Source organism: Barbatula barbatula (genome assembly GCF_947034865.1).
Source record: "Barbatula barbatula genome assembly, chromosome: 6".
Lineage (NCBI taxonomy): Eukaryota > Metazoa > Chordata > Actinopteri > Cypriniformes > Nemacheilidae > Barbatula > Barbatula barbatula.
The window spans coordinates 11,619,403-11,645,630 of NC_136765.1; the positions used below are offsets into that span (position 1 = coordinate 11,619,403).

Consider the following 26,228-nt stretch of genomic DNA (forward strand, 5'->3'; position numbering starts at 1 on the left):
TTCCCCAGGAGGCATCACAACAAACACGGGGTGCAGAAACAGTGGCCGTTCAATTAGCCAGCACCTAACATCATTAAACAATTAGACGCAGCCGAATTAAAAACAACCCCGAGCATTGTACCAGTTAACTCTGGATAATGTCAGCACCTTGGCCATAGTAGGCACCGCAATGCCAAACACTGTCCAGAAAGTAATAAATAAATACGACAAAAAATTATTTTAGTACCAACATACATTTTGTCCTTTGTCAGTCCTTTGTTATAATAGACGATGACCGGTTTTGAGAACTGTTTCACTGATAAGATCCAACTCGCATTAAAGAAAAACAAGTGCCTATCCATTATAATTGCAAATATAGCAACCGATACAATGTTTTGCCTTTTGTGTTCCAAAGATGAAAGAAAGTTAAACAGATTAAAGGTTGAAAGAAAAGTCTAACTTCCTTAGTATGGTAAATAACCTGACAGGTCTTAAAATTTTTACTTTTTCAATAAAAAAATAAGAGATTTCCTTATATTTCTATTGCCTGCATTGAAAATATTACTTCCAGCCATTGAGTGAATGTACTTGCCCTAAAGGGATTTTGGGATGTTTCTCTTTGACGTTACACAATAAAATGTTTAGCTGTATAACGATACCACTGGCAACAATAAAGAGCATAGCTCTATAAATAAAATAAAATTCACTGGAATATGTTTGATATTGAAATTTGTTTTGGAAAAGTGTCTAATATCTTGATGTTCTATTATAGTTATGTATCAATTGGCTCTAGGTTTTACTACCTTTGGGAAATGTGTAGACCCACCTGTAAATGAGCTGTATTTTTGCTTTGAGCAGTTGTGTTTTCCTATTATTGTGTTTCACTATTGAGATCTCTCTGACAATTATCTGACAGCAACGACGACAGGAAAAACCCCTCAGATAAGATCAGATCTGGTGTGAAAGAGAGAGGAAAAGGAACAGAATTTGAAGGTGGCCAGAATTGTGGTTTATCGGTTAAAAAAACAGCATCTCTGCATCAAAAAGGCTTCCAATATCTTAAGCTTTAGGCCTCTTGAGATCTGCATGCCCTGCATAGACAATAGAATATAAGGGGGACAATGTGTCTGCTATCATATCCTTTGTACAACAACCAAATAGCCTAAAACAATACTGCTTTGCCAACTCCAGCCTTTCAGGTTTGGCATTGATATTCATAGTTACGTTGTGTAGAGGCAATTGCTAATTGTCTAATGCCCAAAGCCAGGACGCTGTGACAGTAAAAAGAGTGGAGATGAAAGAACAGCACATATAATCCGAAGGTATCTGATTTCTATGAGATGTCTGTGCTAATGGTTTCCTAAGGCAGCAAGAGGCCCTGTTTTTGGCTCTTACCACATGTATCACTCATCATCTGAAGGATTATGACATCTGATAGCATTGATATAACTGTGTAGAGAACAGCTTCAGTATGGGTGTCCAAAGATAAAGTGTACTGAAAATTTCAGCCCATTTTGCTAGTATGGGTAAGGTTGTTGCGCATTTTAGCACATCCTGTTTTGTGATGTCACAGTGCAAATAAGGGTTTGCAGAGAGGCTGGTATTGAAAAACAGCACAGTGCGATTTATAATAGACATGACAGTACACCCAAAACCTGCAAGCAAGCCTTTCAAATAAAATGTGTTGTATGTAACGTGCGCGTTGCGTGCATTCGCGCTTATAATACGTCCGCCAGACAGCCCCTGGTCACAGCCGTAGTCCATCGGTGGGACCGCTTTTCTGGACTTTGACAGAATGTCCTGCAGGTCAGTCCGCCCCTGAGTGGCAGAAACATCAATTACCATATGAATTATTTTTCAAATTGTATAAATGTAGCATTTGACACCTTTAAATGTCAAACATCCTTTGATTGGCTGTAATTTTTCCGCAACCTGCTGCGTTTCATTTTCTGCGAGGAAAGAAAAATTAAAAGCCCCTAGAATCTTGACAGGTTGGGACATGGTGCAAGATGGATATGTGAGCTATAGATTTCAACTGACCATTTATATAACAGCCACCTCTCTAGCTCTCCCGCAGAGGATAAGCGTGTGCTGGTATTTGTTTAATGTGTGAATTTAGTCACATTAAAGACATGAATCAAATATGACAAATGACTTTTTTTATTTGCATAATTTAATTTTAAATTAGAAAGAAAGGAAAATAATTGTAACCTATAACACTACTAGTTAACCCTATAGACAACACTACAAAACATTTTTTAGGAAACGTGAATACAACAATATTTTACATACATCAATATATCAAAATGTAAATGTGGTAAATGCCCTGAATGTCAATGTACATAAACCCCAGCAATGTTTAACTGAGGACTTTTCTAAACCATCTGTTTAAACCATATACCGTCAGACTTCCTTTTTTATATCAGTAACATATAATAAGTGTTATTAATATGTCCGTCAATATTGTTGGGATGTTATCAAATAGTATAGCAGCAAACCGAGACAGCTTTTGACTAAATCGCACTAAAGGTACACAGCCGCAGAGGTATGCGGGCCCCACATTCCACGCGTGCACCTTAACCAGCGTGAACTATATCACAGACTCCTTCTGTTACGCGTGTCGTGTTACCAGCATTTCCTGTGTCTCATATCTGGAGCGAAAGAACTGTCCAATGGAGCAAAGTAATGCGAGATGGGAGTGGTTCCGTTATGAGGTCACGGCGAGGGACTGAGCTTAACGCTCAGCAGCGGGCGGAGAGAGAAGAGCTCAACTAGGGAGCGAGCGACAGACGCGAGCGATCGCTGTAAACCATTATTCACCCAAGTTGAATGAACCTCTGCCCGCAACAAAATAACAGGACCGCGTTTCCTTCGACAAGGAACTTCGTGCTTCTGCTCTGCCCCCCTTCATACACGCAGGCCGGGTAGAAAACTGTAGCTTGCACGAGAAAGAGACCGAGAAAGAGAGACGCGCGAGGAAAGTTTTCCTACGCAAAAACAAACTGGACGGAACTGTGCAGAGATCGTGACGCATAAGCCATGCACCGGTCGTACAGCGTGGGATAGTTCTTCTGTTGTCGTCCATTTGAAGGAAATGCCTTTTTGGTGGCTCTCGTCAACCTCCTCAAAAGTTTAATTCCAGGAAGGCTTTATTATTCTATTCGACAGAAAGCGCGTAATTCCGAACGCAGCTCCTTTCTTGCGCGCGTTTCGAGACGCTGTTTTCTCCTGTTGTCATTTGATCGTTTCGCTCTTCCACGTCGTTTAGTTTTGGGGGACCGGGGGTGGGCTGGATATATATTTTTTTCACTTTTCCTACACGGCCTCTTCCAGGATGTACCTTCTTGTGAAATGTATGCTGGTCTCCCAACTTGTGCTGTTAATCGCGAGGAACAGTCGAGCGCTCATATGTCTGCCCTGTGATAAGTCCAAATGCGAGGAGCCCAAGCACTGTATCGGTTCGGTGGTGCTGGGAATCTGCGGCTGCTGCTCGGTTTGCGCCAAGCAGAAAAACGAGAGCTGCGGTGGCGTTTACGGACTGTACGGGACCTGCGACCGGGGGCTGCGGTGCGTGATTAGACCCCCGTTAAACGGCGGCTCTATCACGCAGTACGAGGTCGGAGTTTGTGAAGGTGTGTAAATTCTCTCCCTCTGTTTATTTTTCTCTTTAAAAGTTGTCAACTTTGTTTATTGGTTTAATGAAACGTGTCGATGGCGTTAAGAATTAAAGTAATACATCACGCGCGATCCATCTGTTTTATTGGCCACGTTAAACCGGAGAAGATGTGGCGAATACGGAAAAGAGAATTGTCTACCTAGATAGATGAGAGGTGGGTTGTTCCTTCAATGAGATGGATGTTATTAAACACACCTGGTAAGCATGTAGGGTACAAAACAAAGAAACTCTATGAATCACGATTACAGCGATTGCATTTGGGAAGATAAACGAGCTGTTATCGCGGCTTATTAGATATCCTAATCGGATTGTAAGGCCATTATCGGGGGAAGAGTAAATAGTTTGGCGTTCTAACACCATGGCTTAAATGTCACGTCGCTCCAGTCTGCACAATGAAACATTTGCCCGTTACAGTCGCTTTGAGAGCCGCGCAAAAGAAGCGAGCCGGTTAATGTGTTTGCAGCACGTCGGGCTTTCGTTTCTTTAGGGCATGGCTAACGGATTCCGTGCTGTTTTTGGACGCGGTGCCAGCCTCCGAAGCTTGTTGGATTTTTCATCGGAATGCTTGCTATGTAACTTCAAGCCTGTATCTTGTACACCTGACGTGCGCATCTTATGCATTGAATCACCAGGATTCGCTCCTCGAGGAGGCGGTCTATAGGGCCGGCAATACGTGGTGCCAAATGTATACAGTGTGAATTATGATAGTAATCCGATACATTAACAGGGTTTTTAAATTTGGATGATGTGTGAAATTGCCCATTAAAAATGAATTGGACTGTTAAAGTGCTTATTGTAAATGGAGGGGAGGGCTTTTAATGTAAAATGGATCAGAAGACCGGGAGGGGGCATTCAAAATGTAAATAGGATTCATTCAATGCTGGCAATAATGGGCTCCGAGTTTTGTCACTTGTTAAGGAAATCTTAAGTTTAAATTTTCTACACAAAAGAAACGGATCAACTCTGTGTCACAGTAACAAAACAAGCCCAGTTGTCAAGACTGACTGTCATATTATTTAGACAGATTTCCCATAGACGCGCATGCTTGCTTACTCCTCTCTGAAGGGCCCCTGCCTTGCCTGGTCCCAGTTGGAATGCCGACTTAGTCAGCGGACATGCATTGCAATGTCACGGGTCAGGTTTCAGCATGGCTGGCTATGAAAATTGAAGACGTCTCGACCGTTTGACATGTAACTGCCGAGGTGACATCTGCTGTAATTCAGCCAAGAAAACACTGCGGCAGTGAGTGCCATAGCTACGCTGTCAGATGAGTGAGTCACATCAAAGAGTTCACAGCGAATGCCGGTATAGGGTACGTCCTTCTAACCTCCACCTTCACCTCCTCACACAGTGAGATCTCAGAGGGTCTTAACAGAGAATTAGTCTCAGAAGTACATCTGCCATAGACTGTGCCTGTTACGAACCCCTTTGTATTAGGAATAGCACACAGTCTTGACATCAAAGACCTTTGAAGGCCATTTTTTCTGTTGGAGATGACCGTAAAGGTGTATGTTCAGGACCCTAATTTCCCCTCCATTCCAAAGCATTAGATTATTTTAGACAGGCAGTTTACAGTGACCGTGTACATTCAAGGCGATGGTCCCGAAATGGGCCGTAGGCTCTTTTGGAGACGGATGCACCAAACACATCACATCCTGGAGGGTTTAATGTCAGAAGCTCCGGGTGAGATTTCCCTGGGAAGTGATGTGTGATGCAGGTCTTTATTTAGATCGAGCACTTGGGGGTCCTCATGAGAACCCATCTCTACTGTTTTACAGTTCCTTGTTTGTACCATCTCAGGTAATCCATTTGGATCAACCGAGACACATTATCATTTACACCTGGTAACACTGTGGACAACAGAAAAGTAAAAAATCCTTGTTTAGCGCAATATTTGATGGACAGGACAGTACGGTAGGCTGTTTTAGCATAATGACAGATGAGCTTTTAAATTCTGTGTCATGTGTGTTTTCATCTACCCAGAATGTGGTTTAACCCATCAAATTTAAAGCATTCAATACTTGTGATCGGATCACCAGAAATCTTAATCTTAATAACACTTTGGGCCTATTCAGAATGTAACTTTGTTGTCGGTTATAGACCTTATCATCTGCAAGTTGAAATGTTGAATACCAAAAAAATGTTCTTCCAGAAAACATTCAGAAAATCCGGTGGAGATGTTTAAAAACTGCATGACAAGCTTAGCGTGATTTTCTTGTAAAAGTGTTGTTTGTAGATGTCCATATGTTGTTTGACTATTAAACAGATTTGACTAGTGTCAGAAGATATCTGTGTAAGACGCAGATGGCTGTTTCTGTGTATCCAGGCAGAGTAAGGCCTTGTGTGTGAAGCCAGAATATCTGAATTGAAGAAAGAAAGAAAGAACCTAAGCGTGTCCTATTTGCTTCTTTGGTTGATAACACTGGTTGACAAGTGAAAACTTTACAGTAAGAGTATAGAGATGAATACAATGTGTTTTTAGTCATACTTTTATGTATTTGTATTTTTATGTAAAGTTTATGAAGTCCCTCTTATCCGCATGTCAAGTTACCTCTTAGGGCGTTTCACATTAGCACTTTTGGTACGCACCCGGGTTCAATTAACGTTTGAGTTCGGTCCGTTTGGATGATGTGATCGCTGTCTTCTGAACCCCGATGACGCAAACGGCCCTTACAGTCATTCCTTCTATAAAGTCGTACAGTCTGTTTTTGTTAGGAGCTGTATGAAAAAAGTCAAACACAAACGTGAGAAATCAGCATTATCAAACTAAGCCATGCAGCACGACCCATTGAAGTAGATCTTTATAAATGCATTGCCCACTGAAAGCGAAACAAAGCTCTATTTTGCACTATTAAAGTAAAGAGAACCACAATGCATATTGACTTGAATTGGTTGGGCTTCACTTGTGCACATAGTGATGACGCAGTTTGGTTCTGCCTTAGTTGTTTTGAGAATGATACTTATGAAGGGATGTTACAGCAATGTTTTGAAACTGGGATTGTGCATAAAATGGTTTATTTTTTTCAAACGTTCCCTGTCAAATAGGAAGTCCCGTCCCATACCCACTCCATTTGCTGAGCTAATGTTGGGCTGTTCAGAGGCAAAGCAGTGTTTTGATATGGCCATAAAGGTTTGGGAAAAAAATTACAAATCATTTCTTGCATGAAGAGTCTCTGGACCGTAAACTTTAATAGGAGAAACTATTTTAACAACAAACACATCCACAATTGCTTGCTGCTTGAAAGCAGTAAAAAGTTGGCTGTAATAGCTGGGGTGACTCCTGCCATGCTAAAGAAAATAATAATATATTAATTTAGCTTTTTGTTCGTGAATGCATGGCTGACTTTTTTGACAATTGATGCTGACTTGTAAACGATCATGTATTGGCTAAAAAGAACTTAACCCCATCCACCTGTCAGATATTGGACTCAGCACATTACAGTTAACACATAACTGAACTCAAATCACACTCTTCTATACTAGGAAAAAATCAGGGGTCTTTATCATAATGGCCTCAGACCGGGAAGGATGGCACATGTTTTTTACACAATCTGTTTGCAGAGAACACCTGGAGAATGAAGCACGCCTGCCCTTATTAACGTCATCCGTACAAACACTGCACTCCGTCTGCTAACAAAGAAGCTCCACATTGCTCCTAATCACTGTCCACCGGAGCTCTTTTTGTGTGTGGCGTTTCTCTGCCGAAATGCTAAATGACCCAGCAAAATAAAGGTTATACGATGACTGTGAAACACAATTTAATTCACAATAGAAGAATTCAGAGGCAGACCTGGAAAGAGATGAGCAATTCCAGTCGTGTTACAGAATAGTTCACCAAAATGAAAAGTCTGTCATTATTTACCCACCATCTTGTCTTTGCATACCCGAATGGCATTCTTCTATGGAAGGCAAAACGTTTCTGGACGCAGTTTGCCATGCAATTAAAACGAATGGGACTGGAATCTGCAGAAATAATAGAAGTATTGTAAATATGATATGTACAAGTCTTTTGTAGCCATCCCAAGCTTTGCACATAAATCAGACTGACAAAAATAAATTGATTAAAGTTGGAATTTTACATCATCAGCAGACGTGCACAGAATCTAAACTCTTATTGAATTCTCTTTGCTGATTATTGGGTGGAAAATCTGCTGAAATATGGCGTGTTCAGGACGCCATAAAATGGTCTGACAAATGCAAATTTCATCCACTATTGACGTAATTCCTATCAAAACTGTTATTACAGTAGCTACTTGCTTTATTGGTGGTTCAGAAGTGGGTCGGTACTTGGTGTCATTTTTCTCTGTGAAGCAAGCAGCCAACAGTCCTTCCTTCAGATGTTAAAAACTCCTTTAGACTTCGTCACTGCCTGCCAAAGTGCATGTCTGGTCCTTTGTTTTGCTTTCTTGCTTCTTCACAGAAAAGAAACAGTGCAGACAGGCTGAAATTTGTTAAGAGAGCCGGTTGTCTTATGTAGTCTGTGAAGACAAGCGGAAATACCCTCTCGGCAGCTTCCCTGTCACGCTCTTCCCAGAAGTCCTCTCTTACTCCTCAGAGTGCTAAGTGTCCTAAGGGGGTGCGGGGCAGGGAGGGCCTGCAGGAGTTTTCAGGGGTTATCGTTCAGAAGGAGGGAAGTCGGTGTCAAAAGGGGTTCCTTGTTTGAAGGATGAAGAGAGAACGCACCCCCTAGACACCGTCGCCAAAAAAAGACCTTCAATCCATTTTAAATTGACAGCGTTTACAGCTTTTCTGATTAACAACAAGCGTGTTTGTCTCCTTTTTTGAGTTGCTCGCTGTAATACAGCATTTAATGGCTATGGCATTGAAGACACTTGTTCCGACAGAGTAATTAATAGGTTTGCTTGCAAATTAGCAAGCGTCTCTTGCTTCAAGAAGGACTCCTGCCTTGTTAACAACCAGGTGCCAATGCAAAAGACAAGAGGAAGATCACGTATCAGCTGGGACAGGATGAGTGTCAATTTGATGTCATGCCGTGGTATCAACATAACAACTGCCCGTTTATGAACTGCTGTGTTGATTTTATCCACCTGTTATTGTGATTTTCTTCATCTACTAGTTGATCTGTATTAGGTACTGTTAGAGGATGGTGTTTTCGCTCAGTGCGTGTGCATGAGAACAGGATCTCATATCAAAGAACTGGTATTCCTAAGAGAAAGCAGTAAAAAGTCACACTTTTGAGGATTTTAATTATATTGTCAGAACTGTTAAACTACATTCAAAAGTGCCATACTTCGAACAGAGGGTGTAAAACATTTTCAAAAGATGGTTTTAAAGATGGTTTTATCATCGGTAAGAGAATATAGAGGTTTAAAAGACTTTATAAAAGAATTATCATATTTTTGATCAAAATCTTTTGAACATTTTTTAGTTTGTTGTTCTTAACGATGAGGCAACGCACACTGTTTCTGCCAATCTCATATAAATCTCAAGTACCTAAAGTATACAGTAATAGGGGTGACCCCGAATCGTCGAAGATTCGATGCTTCGATAGGAGGAGCCTGATTCGACTACCAATATCACAGTCGAATCTTTACAGAGTTGTTATGCAATGGGTATCATGCCATTTTGGAAATATTGGCAGTGGTGTAGCAGACAAAAATATTATTTATGATAAAAAGAAATGGGACATTTTTAGGGTTGGCAACCGAAACGCCCGGTGCTTATGAACGCGAGGTCTGGCTATGACCCGCTGTAGTATTGCATCTCTCCGCGTCTTCTTTGCTGTGAGACTGGTAAAGAGAAGCAGCACGTTCCACATGCACCCGCAGATGACTCGCAAATGAATGTGTACACCGTTTACAAACCTTTGTCACTTACTGAATGTTTGTGCATTAAAATATGTCAAGTCAATGACTACATAAATTATTAACTATAACTGTCCAAAGTATACAAATGTGAGAAGGATACATTAAAGCAAACATTTTAAAGTTAGAATTTTCATGTCATTTCCACTATTCAATATATTACAAAGTATTTAGTTAAAATACATCAGATGTAACTGTAATTAAATGACAGAAAAAATAAGAGTAATCCCTTACTTTATAACTAGTTACACCCAACTTAGTAACTAGTTACACCCAACACTGATCACAACGTAATCATGATTTCTGAACTCATAAATAGGAACTTGCTGAAAGAAGCAGTTCTGTCTATCATTGTGCCAGGATGAACCCTTGTGCGTGTGGTACAGACCACGGCTATGTGTTTATCATATGAACTTGTGCCAGGTTACTGACAGCCTTGTTTGGCAGGGTGGCTTGGGTCTCAACCCTCCTCAGACAGCTAAATGATCTAGCTGTAGTCTGGAGAGCCATGCTTAGTTACTGAAGAATCAACCGTTGACAGCAGCTATTTAGGGACCTCACCCTTGTGGCTTTAATGAAAACAACAAGCACAGGAGCTTTTGAAACGTCAGTTCTTGATCATTAAGAGATCACGTACACGCACTGCTATAGAAATCACTTTTCTGTGTTTTTTCAGTGCATGGAAGTGGTAGGGACCTTGTGGACCTCAGTTTGAGTATTGTGCAGTTGCTGGAATGACACCCATCCAAACTAGATGACCTTAAAGGTCAAACACAAGGCCGCCTCCCTTGCAAGAGTTGTAGCTTGTCTTTTGAACATCACAGAGAAATGTGTGTTTTTCATTACTACCTCATTGAGTATTTGAAGTGATTCACCCAGTTATATAAGTCATTAAGTACCTCATGTTGTCTCATCGTCGGTTAAATTGTGTTATATCATTGTTTTCTTAGTAGTGCAAAGGCAGATTTCTACAAACATGTCTCTGAAAAACGTGTGGCCATTATGTATTGGGAAGCAGGTCGGTATCTATAAAAGATGTAGATGACATGCGTGCAGACGCATCTGAATGCATGCGAAGGCAAACTTAAAGTGTAGTTCATTCAAAACTGAAAGATCTGTTATTATTTACTCACCCTCTTGTCATTTTTAACCTGTATGGCTTTCTTTCTTACGCAAAACATTTTTGAAGAATGTCGGTAACCAAACAACGACGGCACCCATTGACTTGTGTCCAAAAAATAGAAGTGAATGTTCTTCAAAATATCTTCTTTTGTTTTCTGCGTAAGAAAGAAACAATACAGGTTTAAAATGACAAGAGGGCAAGTACAAGATGACAGATTTTTTATTTATGGGTGAACGATCGCTGTACAACGATCAGAATAGTTAGTTGGAGTGGCGACAAAAGTAGTCTTTAGGAAAGCCAACATTTTCTAGCTTAGTTAACCTAGTATGCATCGATCTCGAGTGTGTATACATGCATTCTAAACACACAAACATGCAGACACGCCGACAGGGCGAACACGTTGAAAGGCTGAAATACCAGCGCTGGTATCAGCAGCGTGTGTTTGCACTGTAAATAAAGCTTCATAATGTCGCTGTTGGTCAGCTGCATCTTATGGGTTGAGGTCACACTTATTTCGAAAATGTGTTGCTCTCTGCCCCGATTTATCTGTTCTGTAAGTCAAGAGAGTCTGGGAATGCAGGATCGGCATAATTTTTATAACAAGTCTCTCTTTGCTCTTTCCAAACGACTGCCTCACCTCTCGCACCTCAAATTCGCATGTAATTGGTCATGTGGTCCTTTCTAGTATTTGGTACCCTCATTACCCCAGCAACCCCAGACCTTTTGGGTTTGGGTAAACCCGCTTGCGTAATGATGCTGCAGAAACAAACCAGGTTCATTTCCGAATCTTTAAATTCACATACGCTGTTTGATCTGCGAATGTATTATTATGAATTTCTGTCACTGTGACGTCTTCACTAATTGACGCTTCTGTCTCCGTTCCTGTTCAGATGAAAACTGGGATGACGACCAGCTCTTGGGCTTTGAACCATGCAATGAAAACCTGGTTACGGGCTGTAACATCATTGATGGGAAGTGCGAATGTGACAGTGTGCGAACATGCAACAACCCATTTGAGTTTCCTAGCCAGGATGCCTGTCAGACGGCCTTGCAGAAGATTGAAGGTACACCTCTTATTTCAATCTCTGTTCTCATTATATCTGTCTCTGTTTTTTTCCATACTTCCTGATTTCAACAGACTTATGCATGCATGCATGTTTCCAGCTGTAGTCATGATGTCTTTTTTGGTTTCTTTGATGGGTTTCATCTTTAAAGAATGTACTTGATCTCCTGTTGCTTGGTTTTTTATGAGCATACTTCAATACAAATAGTTGATTACTGGGTTTTTTATGAGCTGTTTGTCCCCATGTAAGTGTTGTATGGTGTTTATTTCAGGGGAATATCAAGAATGTGCACATTTTTCTGGCACACCTAATTATCTATAATTAACTTTGCTAATTGGAATAATCTTCCTTGTTAGTTTTGAGATACTCTGAAAAGAATCAATCCAAGCACTGATTTTCAGCATCAGTGAAGGGGTGAATTTAACCTCTGAACTCATTTAGATGAATAGAAATGAATAAAAGATGAGGATGTCAGGCTGGTGTTTTGTTTCTACGAAAAAATGATTTCGAAACACGATTCTGTTGTCCTAGTTCACCATGCATTCCAAAACCCAAACAAATAAATGTTTTGCAAAAGTTTCACTTTGACTCACTAGTGTCAGACAGCGACAGCGGCATATTTTCTGCCTTAGCTAAGCCACTTAATAACAAATCCCTGAGGCTACATTTTTATATTTTATATAATCTTTTTTTCTTTTGAAAAGAGTGGCGGCGGTAGCAGGAGACTATTTTCCCTCTTTTTCTTTGCCCTGACGTGCTTATATGACACGTTTTTTCAGACGCCTGTGATTAAACAAACAAACAAGCTGATTTACTAGAGGCTGATAAGGCTCCTTTTAGAGCTATCAGAATGCAAATGTTGCGTTGAAAAATGCGGTCCCTAAAGGATTCTTGCTTGCATTCTCTGAGCTTGCCTGTGCGTTCAGTCTGAGCCGCTGGAACACTGGCAATTAAGCACAAAATACACGCTTGTTATCACAACAGTCTTAGCAACGGATGCTGGGCCTTGCTGTTTTATTGTGGCAGGTGTACGTTTGGTTAACCCTGAAGCAGGCGGTGGCTATTTTCGAGGATATCCCTGGTTTTGTTTTGTCATGTTGTTTTGACTAGTGGTTTATAGCTGCTGTGGTTGTCACTTGTTTATTTTGATGTTGTGTCTAGTTTGTAATAGTGTTTTGCTTGTGTATGTGTGAAGTTGTCACAATGTTGTGTCTAATAAAAACTCAGTTCTTTTGATGAGTAGCTGGTTGTTTTTTTCAATGGGTGCCGGTGTTACGTCTGCTCAGCATGGATGTTTTTCTATTGGATTTGTGGTGCCTACTATAATAAATGTCGTTTTCTATATTAAATTATTTTATAGTGTTTTTATATTCCAGCCACTATAATATGAAGGTTATTTCAGTATTAATGGAGTTCATACTAGCCCAAAGCAACATGATCAGTATTATATTTTTTTAAGGGTGTGCAGAAACACCCACCTAGCCGCCCAACATAATACTCTTTTTGTTGCTCGAGAATGTGATGCATTTTCTGGCAGTTACGTCAGGTTGTTTTTCCTCCAAACTCTTCGTACATCTGTTTGCGTTCACTGCGGTAAGGAGCGTGGGCCAAGGCACATGTTTTGCGCTGTTATAATGGCATGCGCTCAGCAGTTATCATTTGCATAAGAAAAACATTACTGTTGTGATTCATCAACCTGGCTATCTTTCGTGTCTAGAGTCGGCAGACGTTGTGAGATTTTATTGATTTTACATTAAACAAATGCTTCCGTCACAAAGAAGTGGAAGCGTCTCCATAATATGATTAAACTCGAACTCACACTCCTATCCTGTTTTAGTGCTGCTGGCGTTGGATAGACACAAAACTGCATTTAAACTACTGCACATGCAACCAAATCAGAATCATCTGAAATATGGGCTCGACCTCTAAGGTTGTTCACTCTATTCAGCCCGACAAGAAAAGTCATTCCGCGCAGAGCTGTGTTTCGCATTACGCGAAGCTGGCAGACGCAAGGGCTTCTGTTGAATAGATAAGTGCTATTGATATTATCAGTGGCGAATCAGTACAGGCTCCAGTTTGAGAAGTGCAGTGACCTCAGAATTTCTATAGAAGGAACTGCGAGGTGGGTCTTCTAAAAGGGCAATGGAGATTGATAACGGTGCCGTACTGCCCTCTTCGAGGTTCCCTAATGGCATCCGTATTCTTAGCTACTGTTGCTTCTACAGGAAATCAATCTCCAATAAAACAGTAATAATATGTTGACCTTTGATGTCTAAGTAGATTTTGTAATGCTGTAAAAAATATTCCAGAGCAGTTACGGAAAGAAATTCAGGGTCAGGTTAACGCTTAGAGACACTGATCAAGGTTCTCTGAATAAATTTGGCAAGTGTGCATACATTTGCCGAAAATGTTAATATGTAACTGCGGCACATCGAAGCATTTGTGGCCTACCAGGGGAAGACTCAAACAGAATCTGTGAATCCTTTCTGCATTTTATGTGTGGTTAAATTCTGCAAAAAGAATGCAAATATGAGGAAATGTGCTAAACAAGAGCCAGGTACAATATGAGAGGGAAAGCACAGACGTCTATTTGAGTAATATAAAGAAATAGCAATGGGGATTATGCCTACATGTACTTCCGCTAAAATTCAGGATGCACATAGTGGACAAAAAGGATAAGCACTTCAGGCTATCCGTTTCTAGGTACATCAACAAATATGAAAAAAGCAAAGTGAACTCACATTGAGCGTACCATGAAAAACTCACACTAAGTATCATGTTATGTTTTTCATGTAAGTCATTGTACATTTGTGAATTTGTATTATCAGAGGTAGGTGTGTGGGTGTGTTTTCAGGAATTTGTTTTTAGACAGGGATGAAGGATTCAAGTAGACTTCTGAGCGTGTTGGTTCGGGTTCTTCATGGCAATTTGACTGTCATTGTAAAATGACTGGACTAAAAAGCATTGAGGCAGTAATAGAGCATGCTTGAACTCTTTAAGAACCTGCATTTGAAATTAACATGGAGGTGAATGGTAGTCTTCCAGTGATCCAGTTTAGCCCTCTTACCCACAGGTTGCGGTAATATAGTAAGTGGATGGATACACTACTTTTAGAAACTGTCTGTTAAAAAGATTTAACTTGATCTTTTGCCAAAGGTTTTTTATAGAAGTAACGATATGTAGGCTTCATGCATTCTGGCGCATACAGTGGCCCTAAACGTATTGAAATTACAGTTACAAATGCATGAGTATCATTATAGTACATGGCGAAATATCAAACCCCGTACATAATTCTATGGCAGATCATTTCTCTGAACGTGTTTCACTTTTCTGAGCCATTTTAATTACTTTTAACTAACTGGTGCCAAGGTTATTTTTAGTGAATGTTTGAAGTTAGTTCCCATCAGATACACACAGAGTCTTAGTAGAGCAACCACAGGTCTAATTTTTTATCGCATTATAGACTACTTTAAACATGTTGGAACAAATATGACAAATTAGGGTTTTTTAGTTGTAGCCGTGTTATAATATTTTCAATCTTTTATTAGTAAAAGACTAGTGCTGTCAAATCAATGTATTGCGATTAATCGAATCCAAAGCAGCCTAAATGTTTGTTTATATAGTACATGTGTGTGGCGTGTACATTTATTAGTGCTGTCAAAAATAAAGTGTTAACACATGCGATATGAATGTGAAATATATTTCACGGATATATATACTACGTTTTTTCTGTCATCCTTTTATCAAATTATTACGCCCTTAAAGTTTTTTTATAGCCTAATAAATGTTAACATTGAAAAAAGAAATATAAAAACATAGACTGTCTTTATGTTGTTTCTCCATTCATTTAGAGATTAAATATGCAATTATTAGAATCTAAAAGTATATTTAAAGTCGGAAATGTGATACAAGGGTGAAAGTTGTCGTTGCATAGAGAAAGTGTGTGTGTGTTGGAGAGAGATTGAGACAGAGCAGGAAGTTTTGTTCTGAGAGACTCAGTGTTGGTTTTCTTTGACCCAGCTCGGCCAAAGCACATTAAAGGAAATGCCAAGCATTCTTGCAGTAGAGCTGTGTCTCTGCTGCCTTGGCAGGATTACAGTGCAGAATATTTGTTCTGGGGAGCCGGCCATGCTAATTGCAGGCCCCGTTGTATGCCGGGAGAGAGCAGCCTCTCATGCCAAAAGCAACATGTTTCTGTTTTAACAATGTCCTGTTTTCAAAGAGAGCGTGGGGGGGTCGGCCAAGCCCGAGAACGGAATGCCTGAAAGTACTGTACTTGGACGTTCTCTCTTGTCCTGTAGATGAAAACTCTTAGGAATTTGACTGTTTTGATGTGGAACACAGGCTCCATGTGTGCGGGTGTGTGCAGGCTGAGAAAATCTGCTACAAGAGAAAAAACTTGCATTAGATTCAGATTGGACTCGGTTAGACATCAAAAATACATTTAATAAAACTTCCCTTTAAAAAAGCTTAGTCCCTATATAAACTTGATGACATTCAATACAGTTAAAATTCAATATTTGTGTATCGAATGTACCAAGAAGCCATTGTAGCCATTGTAGTTGGTAACCAAACAACAGTGGCACCCATTTCTGTTGTATGGAGGCAAAATCACAGCCAGAGTTTTTTGGTTAACCACATTCTTCAAAATATCTTCTTTTGTATTTTTGGACAAACTATCCCTTTAATTGATTATTTGTGATGCAGCGTAATTAATCTCTTTAGTTTTTGAAAGGTCTGGACATTCTTGCTGCGTGTTATTTTATCCTTCTCTTTGGCAGTCGTAAATGTTTAAGGACAACTGTCTGTTCAGCACCAACATGTTCTTCCTCTTCGCAGGGGCCAAGATTTAGAGGCTTTTGAAGCTCACATCAGTCTGTCTAAGCGGCATGACATGGTAGATGTCAAAAGAACCAAAGTGTCAGCGCATATATATATATTTAGTAATGTTGGTTAAAGGATTACTTCATCCAAAATTTGAATTTTATCATCATTTACTTACATCATCTATCATTTTTACCTTCGAGTGGTTCCTAATGTGTATAAATTAGTCTGATGAACAGAATAGATATTTGGAAGAATGCTTGCCCACCCGTTGACTCCCATAGTATGAGAAATTACTTGATAACTTTTTTGTTCTGTTGAACACAAATGAAGACATTTAGAAGAATGTAGCAAACAGTTCTGGGGCACTTTGTCCTGCTATGGTAGTCAACGCGAGGCACGATCTGTTTGGTTATAAGCATTAAGCATAACCAAATATCTTTCTCCGTGTTAATCAGAACAAAAGAATGTATACATTTTCTCACCTTAGAGTTGTTCCGAATCTGATGACAGAATTTTCATGTTTGGGCGAACTGTCCCTTTAAGCATGGGGTCCAACCCAGCAGTTATTTGACCTAGACCTAGGCTTCGTTGATTCCCAGGGAACTACATGCTTCCAAGCGTCAGCACATCGAATAAAGGCCAGTGTTTTCTGACCAATGACAATACAAGTTCATTATCTGAAATCACCAATAGCACCATTCCAATAATGAGCAATAACACCTCCACGGTCAGTCCCCTATGGGTATTCGTCTGTTTTCTACGATCATGGTATTGACAGCTCCTCTGGTGCGGAAGATTTCGAACCTCCGACAGATGTCAGACAGGTTGGATATTGATGTGCGTCCACCAGGCTGGTTCACATCAGTTGATTGAAAGATTCTGGTCACATGCGGATAATCCTATCAACTGCAAATACATCAGTGCTTCTGTTTGCTGATGATTGATTTCACGGACTGTGTTTGGAGTGCTGCACAGCCAGATCTTTACAAAAGTGCTACTACTTAACTATCAGAATTGAAAGGCTATGAAGGCATTCGGAAAAGACTTTGATCAAGTGAACAGTTCATTCAGTGTGTTGAATTTTTTTAAAAGCCACATAGCTTTGCTGGAAGCTGTTGTCAAGTAACTATAAATTGACCTTTTATATGAATGTGCCAGGTCAACATGTTGCTTGGAATGTGTAAATATCTTGTATTAGCACAGTGTCTACACCGACGCAATGCGTCACGAATAACGGCTTGTTCTTAATGGGTTTGTCGTATCATGTTGCGCCGCATCTTTGCTGTTGTCTTTTTGGTGCGGCCTAGCCGCGTCCGGTGTTTTGACAACTCTTAAGTACTCTTCGATTTTATAATCCAAACCGAGATGGCAGTAGAGATACAAAAGTAGCCGGTGAGTAGCATTTGAATGTTTATTACTATCGTCATTGCTGTTGTAGATGTTTTATGAAGCATAGGGGCTCTGCTTCATATCGTACCTAAATACAAACAGCCTCTTGTTGCTTTATTGGTTTAGTGCCACACAACATTTCAGGTAAAAAATCGTACCGTGACAGGAAAAGATAAATTATGTGCACTTCGAACTGAGCTTTTAAACGTTTGACATTTAGGCCTTTACTTGTCTGCAATGATTGCCGACTTTAGAGATAACGTTTTCTTGTGTTGTTGTTTTTTCAATTTCCTGTCAGCTTGAAAACTGCTGTGTTCGAGATAAGCGTATTTCCGGAAGATTTTAGCCTCAGGTCAGTAATTACTAAGTGCAAAGGTGGGAAGCAATGACTGTGGACTTGAAATGGCAGATGTGATGACAGTTTTGAAGCAAGTGAGGGATTTTGTGAGTAAGTCAATTGTTGACTCTCTGGTGTCCCTGTGGTGTCCGGCAGTAGATGCTCGGATGTGGTTGACTGATAAAGATGAATCACACTGAGGCCCGTCGAAGCGTGCCACTCGTTTGTCCTTTAAATTGGTGAAGATAACACAGAACCTTTAAGGAACATTTTCCCTCACAGTGGTTCACAGCCTGCTCCTTTTTATTCAATATTCCCAATTTGATCAATTGGTGTAATGCTATATGTGGGGCCAATTGACCATGTCAGTTGTACAATTCTTCCAGGGACGTTTTTTAATGTCTTGGGTCAAATTGGGAGTGAAGTTTCTGTGTTTCTTTTGGCCAGTGCCACTAGAGGAGATTGAAGATTTCTGTTTCTAAGATAAAAGCTGCTTCCTTTCACACAGATACAGAATGAGGATGACAGATAATAACAAATCATTTGGAGGGTTTTACCACTTAATGTTAACAATTAATCAAATTTCCAGTTAAAAACAATAAAGGACTGTGAAAATGTCAAAAACGTATTGCAGTCTATTTTGTTCTGAAAATAGATTATTAAAATATAACACAAATCATATTTCGGATGCTTTAGAATTTTTTAGTATCTTGAGCGACGCTATCTTTCAAGATGCTAAAATCGTGACTCCTGCCAACTTCTTTATTTATACCTATTGTTGTTTAATGTAAACAAATATTTGTGTCAATGTATAGTAATGTGATGAACTAAGTGTCATTTTGATATGCGAACAAGTTTATCCAACGTAGCCAATGGTTTATAATTGAATCTTTGGAGGCTTACTTGTGAAATAAACTTGAACTGAAAATGTGGTAATATGCCACGTTTGCATATTTTTGCATATTTTTGCTGTTTTTGTTTGTAAACAAGTCTGTCCGTTTTATAATGTGTTCAAGCTTTTGAATATGAATGGGGCTCTCATCTGTGTTTACTGTGTTTTCTCTTCCACTCTTACTGTGAAGTAATCAAGGACAAAAAAGTATAATCCGGAATATTTTATAAAGAGTTTTAAGCACAAGTTTTTAGGCACTCAATTTTATCCAAGGTGCCATGCTCAGCTCTGTTTTAGAACACTTTGGAATCAAGAGGCTAACCTCATTTGGCTGAGCATTTGTTTAATGCCCTATTTTTGCATTAAATATGTATTTATCTCTCTCTGGCCTCAGTTTAACCCTTCAGTAATGATGCACTTTGTGGCCTTCAACCAAGGTGATGGGAAAACAGCTTTGAATTACACTCCGCAAATGATCTCTGCCAAGTTCAGCTTTTGAGGTCAATGCTACCTGTTTACAGTGTACACCGAAAAGGTGTGTGTGTGCTTGTTTTTGAAAGCGTGCGTGGGCTACAAGTAGACATGAATTGACCCTTGCAAGCAGTTTGATTGACAAGCGATCTGACCAATCATAACGCTGATATTATGTGCCTTCGTGACTGACCGGCATTTTGTCTCACAAACAAACCGGTCTGACAAACCTGCCGTAGTAGAGCTTTGGTGATTAATATGAAAAAAATTGCTTTTTAATTATTGTAATAGTAACAATGGACGTTCACACGTATAATGATAAACAATAACAAAGTTATAACATTTTAAAATCATTCTAAATGAAGAATAATAGCAGAGTTCACAACTATACCAATACAGATACGAGACATGATTTTGTTGGAATCATTAATGGACGGATTACAGACGCAAGCGTTCGGTGAGTGGGAATATAATACTTATTGATATATTACTTACATATAAAAAGTATGAGCGAGCTGGCTAGATATGCTTTGGGTCCCTGTGATGTGATGAGCGTACCTTCTTCAGCCTTCAGAGAGCCACATTTACAGCGACATGGAAAGACATTTTCAATCATGAAGTCGTAAAGAAAAACAGCTGTACTGTGTTTGTTGTATTTAACACAAATAAAGATTAAGATACTGATGGACTAATTCTTTTCTGAACTAAAAGTTTGCTTTCGGAAGGATCACAGCCGAAAAAACTCAGCCCGAAGTTACGCTCTCTCTCTCTAAAAATGTAATTACAACGTATGGCTGATACCGAGAGCTTGTAGGACATAGCAACAGGAATGTGGGGGGGGCAGGATTTTGCGGGATTGATTTTTTCACACAAATAACTTAATAAGTTACAGATAAAAGTAACTGTGCGGTAAAAATGTAAATGTGCAAAACAAGAGCTTATTGTTAGTTTATTGTGGTAGGCCCGGTGTGTCATGTGCAATTTTTACAGGCAGTCTGGCTGAGAAAGAGAGTTTGTTGACACGTTGGGACAACATTTCATGGTAGAAAGTAGGGATGCACCGATACCACTTTTTAAGGATCGAGTACGATACCGATACTTTTTCCCTGGTACTCGCCGATACCGACACCGATGCTAGGTATTTTTTTTGTGGCAATTTTCTAAGAACAACACAATGAGACTAATGAACATATCAGTATCTTTAGTAGGGACGTGATTATGGGACGTGATTATGACATAGCGAGCGGAGGCAGAAATCTGAAACAACAATGAAGGACAGCGTCTCTGAAGGATCTGATGGACCCAGACACAGCGCCGAATGTGTCTACGCCTATCTCAGTGGTGTGCGGTGGACTTAAAAAATGAGGAGGCAGATTTCTATCCATGTCATTTTTGTTAATCTCTGCACTATTAACAAGTGCGTTTGTCAGAAAACCAGTGTCATTTCAGTGTTTATGTATGAAAAATTCCTTTTAATTACTACAAGTTCATTACAGTATGTACTTCTGATTTTTTTAGTTTTTTATTTTCCCTGCTTTGGGAAAAGGTACATCAACACCACCTTCATCTTCTTCTGGAACATTTGGGATTTCCTATATAAGAATAACATCATTACCAATACCATCAATTTAATTATTAGCAGTCCCAGAAATACTCAAAGCATTTAAGAGATCAAATCAAATAGATATGACCAGGGCCGCTGCTAGCCATTTTGGTGCCCTAAGCATAATTCCATTATGATGCCCCCCCCCCCCCCTTAAAGGTGCAAACTTTTCTTCAGTAAACAGAATAGCAAAACAAAAAACTATCAATGTTTGACAGTAAAATCTCAATTCAGATCGCAAGCTGCACCGAAATTAAAATTGCTCGCCCCGCTCTGCACGGGCTTCGAACCTACGTCGATCCAAATAGGAGACGAGCGCTCTAACGATGAGGCTAAAGCGTCTCGCGTGGTAGGAGTGGCGGCGCTGGATGTGACTTACTTTAGCCTTGCTGCTATCCTGAGCAAGCCTGATCACATGCAAAAGTTTTTGAACAAATCTGAACCACGTAATATTCTGTCAACAATCGATAACTCCTCTGCCTCCGCCATCTCCGACACGAATCCTAAACTCCGATTAATACAACTAATAAAACAATTTAATTAACGTTCAATCTAATTTAGCGCCCGCAGTTTAAAATGAATGACGAAGACGAGCAGGAAGGCGGGATCTCGCTGATGAGTTAATCCAATCATAGCCCGTTGGAGGCATTGCCTCCTCTCACGTGACTTTTCTCCATTCTTTTCAATTACCCCCACTCAAACTCACGGCACGCTTTAGGGGTTATATGTAAAGTCAATGAGCTTAGAGGAGGCAAAAGAAACGCTGTCTCCCTTTGGAATTCTTTCGAGCGGGGGCGCTGTTTCACACTGTTCTACACGCTGATTTATCTCATATTTAGCTCAATACGTTATATCCGCTGTCCTATTCTATTTCTGAACTGTTAGTAATATTCTCATTCGATTATTTTCGAGGGGGAGGGGAGACACTGCCTCCCTTGCCTCCTCGGAGGAAACGCCCCTGGCCTATCTACAGCCTTCCATAGCACATAATGCGCAGCTACCTGCTCAACAAAATCCATGTCGGCCATTTTGCAACAAGACTGGAGCCGCCTGCCAGAAGCCCCTCCCATGACACGAATTCCACGCGCGAATGAAGCGAATTCCACGCGCGAATGAAGCGAGTAAACTCAAAATGTTTTAAGCGTCCAACTACACACGAATAGCACGATTTAGGTGTGAACACTCTATGACATTGTGTCTGCTACGGCAGGTGTCTCTGTGTGCACTGGAACGTTCTGTCAATTACGTCACGTGAGGTATCGGTCTTTGGTATCTGGGAATTTTTACGAGTACATGAGCTTGGTATCGGGACCGATACTGGTATCGGTATCCGTGCATCCCTAGTAGAATGTGTAAAATATTAAAACTTATGTTTATCTGCATTGTAGTGTCCTCATTTTTAGAAGGAAGTAAATTAGGTTTCAGAGGAAATCTGGAACCCTGATTCATATTCAGTGAGGAATTGATTCTGTGTGAAACAGGCTACATTTAGAGTGTGAATTAGGAACTGAAACTTTTAACAGTTCTCTTAACCCTTTAGATCCTGAAGCAAACATTGGCTGTTTTCACACATTTGTGTTTTTTGACTGTAATTCTAACACAATGTGCCATCATCGTGTGCAAGGTATCATTTTTTTATTATAAATTAAGGTCGTTGACCATTACTGTGTGTTGTGACTTTGTAAATTGAATTGATATAGACAAAAATATTTTTATTTAGAAATTCTCCAAAAACGGTGGAATCTAGCACTTCAGATTTGAAAAACATGCATAAGTCTTTTTAGTGTCCCTCATGTACATAGTTTTCATTCATGTGCCTTTTTTTGCACTATTCACTCAAATGTGGTGGTGTCTGTCTGAAGCAGTTCCTGTCTAATTGCAAGCACAGGCGCACGTCACACACGTTTCATTGTCAAAAATCATCCCAATCGCCTCTTCTGTTGTGTATCTCCTCTTTGCCATGTTTAGTTTGCTAATTTTATATACCATATATGTTCAGAATGCACAGTTTGTCTAATCTTAAGAGCAATTCAAATTGTTTTGATAGCACAAATGGTTGCAGTGTTATGGTAAAATGAATAACGCTTGGTAGAATGAGTCGGCGACAACACGTCTGGTTTAAGAAGGTTAAACGACTAAATTATTTTAACATGATTTTTTGGTAAACGTTTCCTTCAAGGAAACCCTTAAAACCCCTGGGACTTAAAAAGCAAGGCCCTTAAAACGCGAAGAGGCATAACAGAAGAAACCACTCCACAGAATATATGATTTTTCATGTTTTTGAGTAATAAATACCTTTCGTACTTGTTTTTCTGTAATGGTTATGTTGGTGATGTAACTGAATATTTGTTGTGGATTGATCTTGGAGAACATGTTCTGACTCATCGTTTGGAATGTGCGACATGCCACGGCTTCTTTATTTGAGCTTCTTGTCGTCATTCCTCGCTCTCTCTCGGTGCCTGAATTCACCTCTTTCTTCCTCTCTTTGGCTCTTTACACACAGACACACACCCCTCAGTATATTAGTATTAGCCTTGAGTCAACCCTTGAGTCGCGAAAGCCCAAACAGACTGATGAAGGAATGTCAATGTAAGCGTGTGAGAGGATCCTAGTGTTTGGATAGTGAGACCAATTCCACAACCAACTTTATTCCATTATTGCCCACGGCCCATCAGGTCTCTTCTTAGGGTGTTTTGCGTTGTCACAAAAAAAATCTCACACGGTTGACCATTTCTACTAGTCTATCATATGAAAGGGTACATCGCCCAGCCATAACTCACAGAGCCAAAGCTGCTGGTAATCGACCACAGTATTGAATTTTAAACCCCTTTAGAATTCGGGAAAGTGCCGTTGGCTCTTAAAGCCCTAGTAATGCTCAGACATGCTGTACATAAACCCTAAGGGAAAAACAGTCTCCTTGCCTCTTTCAATATTTCAATACCCCTGTCTGTGTTTTTTCAAGCAAATGATGGCTTGCCTTTCAATATGACTGCCATCAGTAAAGGTCAACAATATTGATTCACTGTGAGACAGGCACGAATGCTAGAAATGCCACATGGATAACTACAGATTTATCTGTCTGCGCAAAGCTTGTACATTAATGAGATCGACTGCTGAGAGACTTTTTTTCTACTCGGCATAGTATCCATCTCAAAAACCCCTTGTGCAGGTGCAACATGATGGCTTCAAGAGGCTCATTTATACGGATGTATAGATGTTATTTTGAATGGCAAGTGGCTTTTTGTGATTTTTATCTTTCCACTTAACCACCGTTCTCCATGGGAATTACAATATGGCTGCTACTTTCCATTAAAGAATGGAAGAAACACATGAGGTTCTTTGAATTGAAATGTCAAATGTAATTCTGTGTTACATTTTATCGGTTCTGTCACTAAGAGAAATTGGAAATGTCAAAAGGCCTCTGTGTTAACTAGCTGAATGTTATGTGCTTCTGTTTAACCACGAGCATGACGGTTGTTAAAATAATTAGTCTGTCTGTTCATTTATTTTTCTTTTGAGTATCTTCGAAGATCTGATACTAGCTAAAAGAGTTTTCATCTATGTCATGAAGACAGAGCCAGTTTGATTTTATGTTGTTCCATCCCTGCTGTAAAAGCAACCCTGCCCAACACAGAATAAACAAAGTAATCGATCGAATGGTGATAATGGGAATTGTATTGTATTTAATAGAAACTATAATGGTCTCTACTGGTATGTGTTGGGTTCTATTGGTGGGATGTTATCTGGCAGATGGGAACCTATAGAACAGAATTAAATCCTACTTGAATAAAACTCCCAAAACACAATACAAAAAGCTAATCTGGAAGCTAAACTAAGATGGAAACCATTTGAATATCTGTTGTTTCCTATGGGGAATCTATTGGGACTGTTTACACTGGTTTTAATATTCTAGTAGAATATTCTGTAGTGTTCACAAATGAAGAAAATAGTAACATCTTGTCAGAAAACGTAAAAGCACAGATGTCGGGTCAAACCAGTACATGACAAATAAAGACATGTGATAGATAGACCTGCCGGTTCCACGCTTATCAGCTTGTCAGCTCACTCCCTCTTTCCGCCACGTCGGTCCCCGCTGATCTATGCATGCTGCGCAGCTTGCGGGTTTTTGATGCCATGGGGCGGTACACGCCGGTTCGGCATGCTCTTGAATTCGTTCCTTACCATCTCAGACCTCACATGGACACATCAATCACATTGCCATCTGCCCAGCCAGCAGAAAAAGCTCAAATGGAAAAATAAAACATCCCCCACGCTCTTCCACTCGTGTCCTTCATTTATAACACGTATGTGGCGGCAAGTGGGTGGATTAATGTGGGGTGTCAGGGCCTGTCAGGGCTGAAGGCTAAAGCTGTAATGCACAGAGGCACAGGTCAAGCAGGGTGCATGGCAGATCGCATTCTGTATCTCCAGGTTGGAGCTGTTACAGGACTGGATCCAAACATTTCAAAAACTGGAAAGGACTGGTCTCGCAGAGCTGTTGGCAAGTAGGGTCTGGCCAAAAACTGCCCACTTAGATGGGAAGCAGCCATCTGACCAACCGTCTGTTAAGTGAGCAATCAAATTTTTTACGTGATGGAGAAGAGCGGGTAGATCTGAAATCAATGATGCCACATGCAACAGCGTGCTAGTTCATTCTAAATAATGGCACAGCAATTGCTTGGTGAAGTTTTATACGCAAATGTGAATTGAAAATGGCCCTCATTCATGAAACATGAAATAGGAAAGAATTTTGTGCAAATGGCTTGTTAAACCACCATTGCCTTATAAATATTGTCATAAGATTGGTTATGGATTTGCACAGTTTTATTCTGTTTATCTTTCATAAATCAGGAGGTTTTTTACATTTCTTCGGAAATTGAAATTAAAATGTGCACGTTGCTCCTGGTTTAGTTGCTTAACAGCCAGCCAAATAGTTTAGAGATTGTCTCTAAAACTAAATAAAGAACCCAGATTGTTGTCTTTGTAATTCATTATAATGCATGTTACATTCACAGACTGTGAACATTTTGAACCGGGCCTGC

At 40.0% G+C, this 26,228-nt stretch overlaps 1 protein-coding gene across 1 annotated transcript in view; it reads left to right on the forward strand.

The window, feature by feature from the left end:
• Window positions 1-2,735: 2,735 nt before the first annotated feature.
• The window catches only part of crim1 (cysteine rich transmembrane BMP regulator 1 (chordin-like)), a 96,653-nt gene continuing 73,160 nt past the window's right edge, over window positions 2,736-26,228 (forward strand). The window contains exons 1-2 of the mRNA XM_079458501.1: window positions 2,736-3,611; window positions 11,494-11,667. Coding sequence (XP_079314627.1) covers window positions 3,314-3,611; window positions 11,494-11,667 — 472 coding nt within the window. The 5' untranslated portion in view covers window positions 2,736-3,313. The remainder of the gene's footprint in view (window positions 3,612-11,493; window positions 11,668-26,228) is intronic.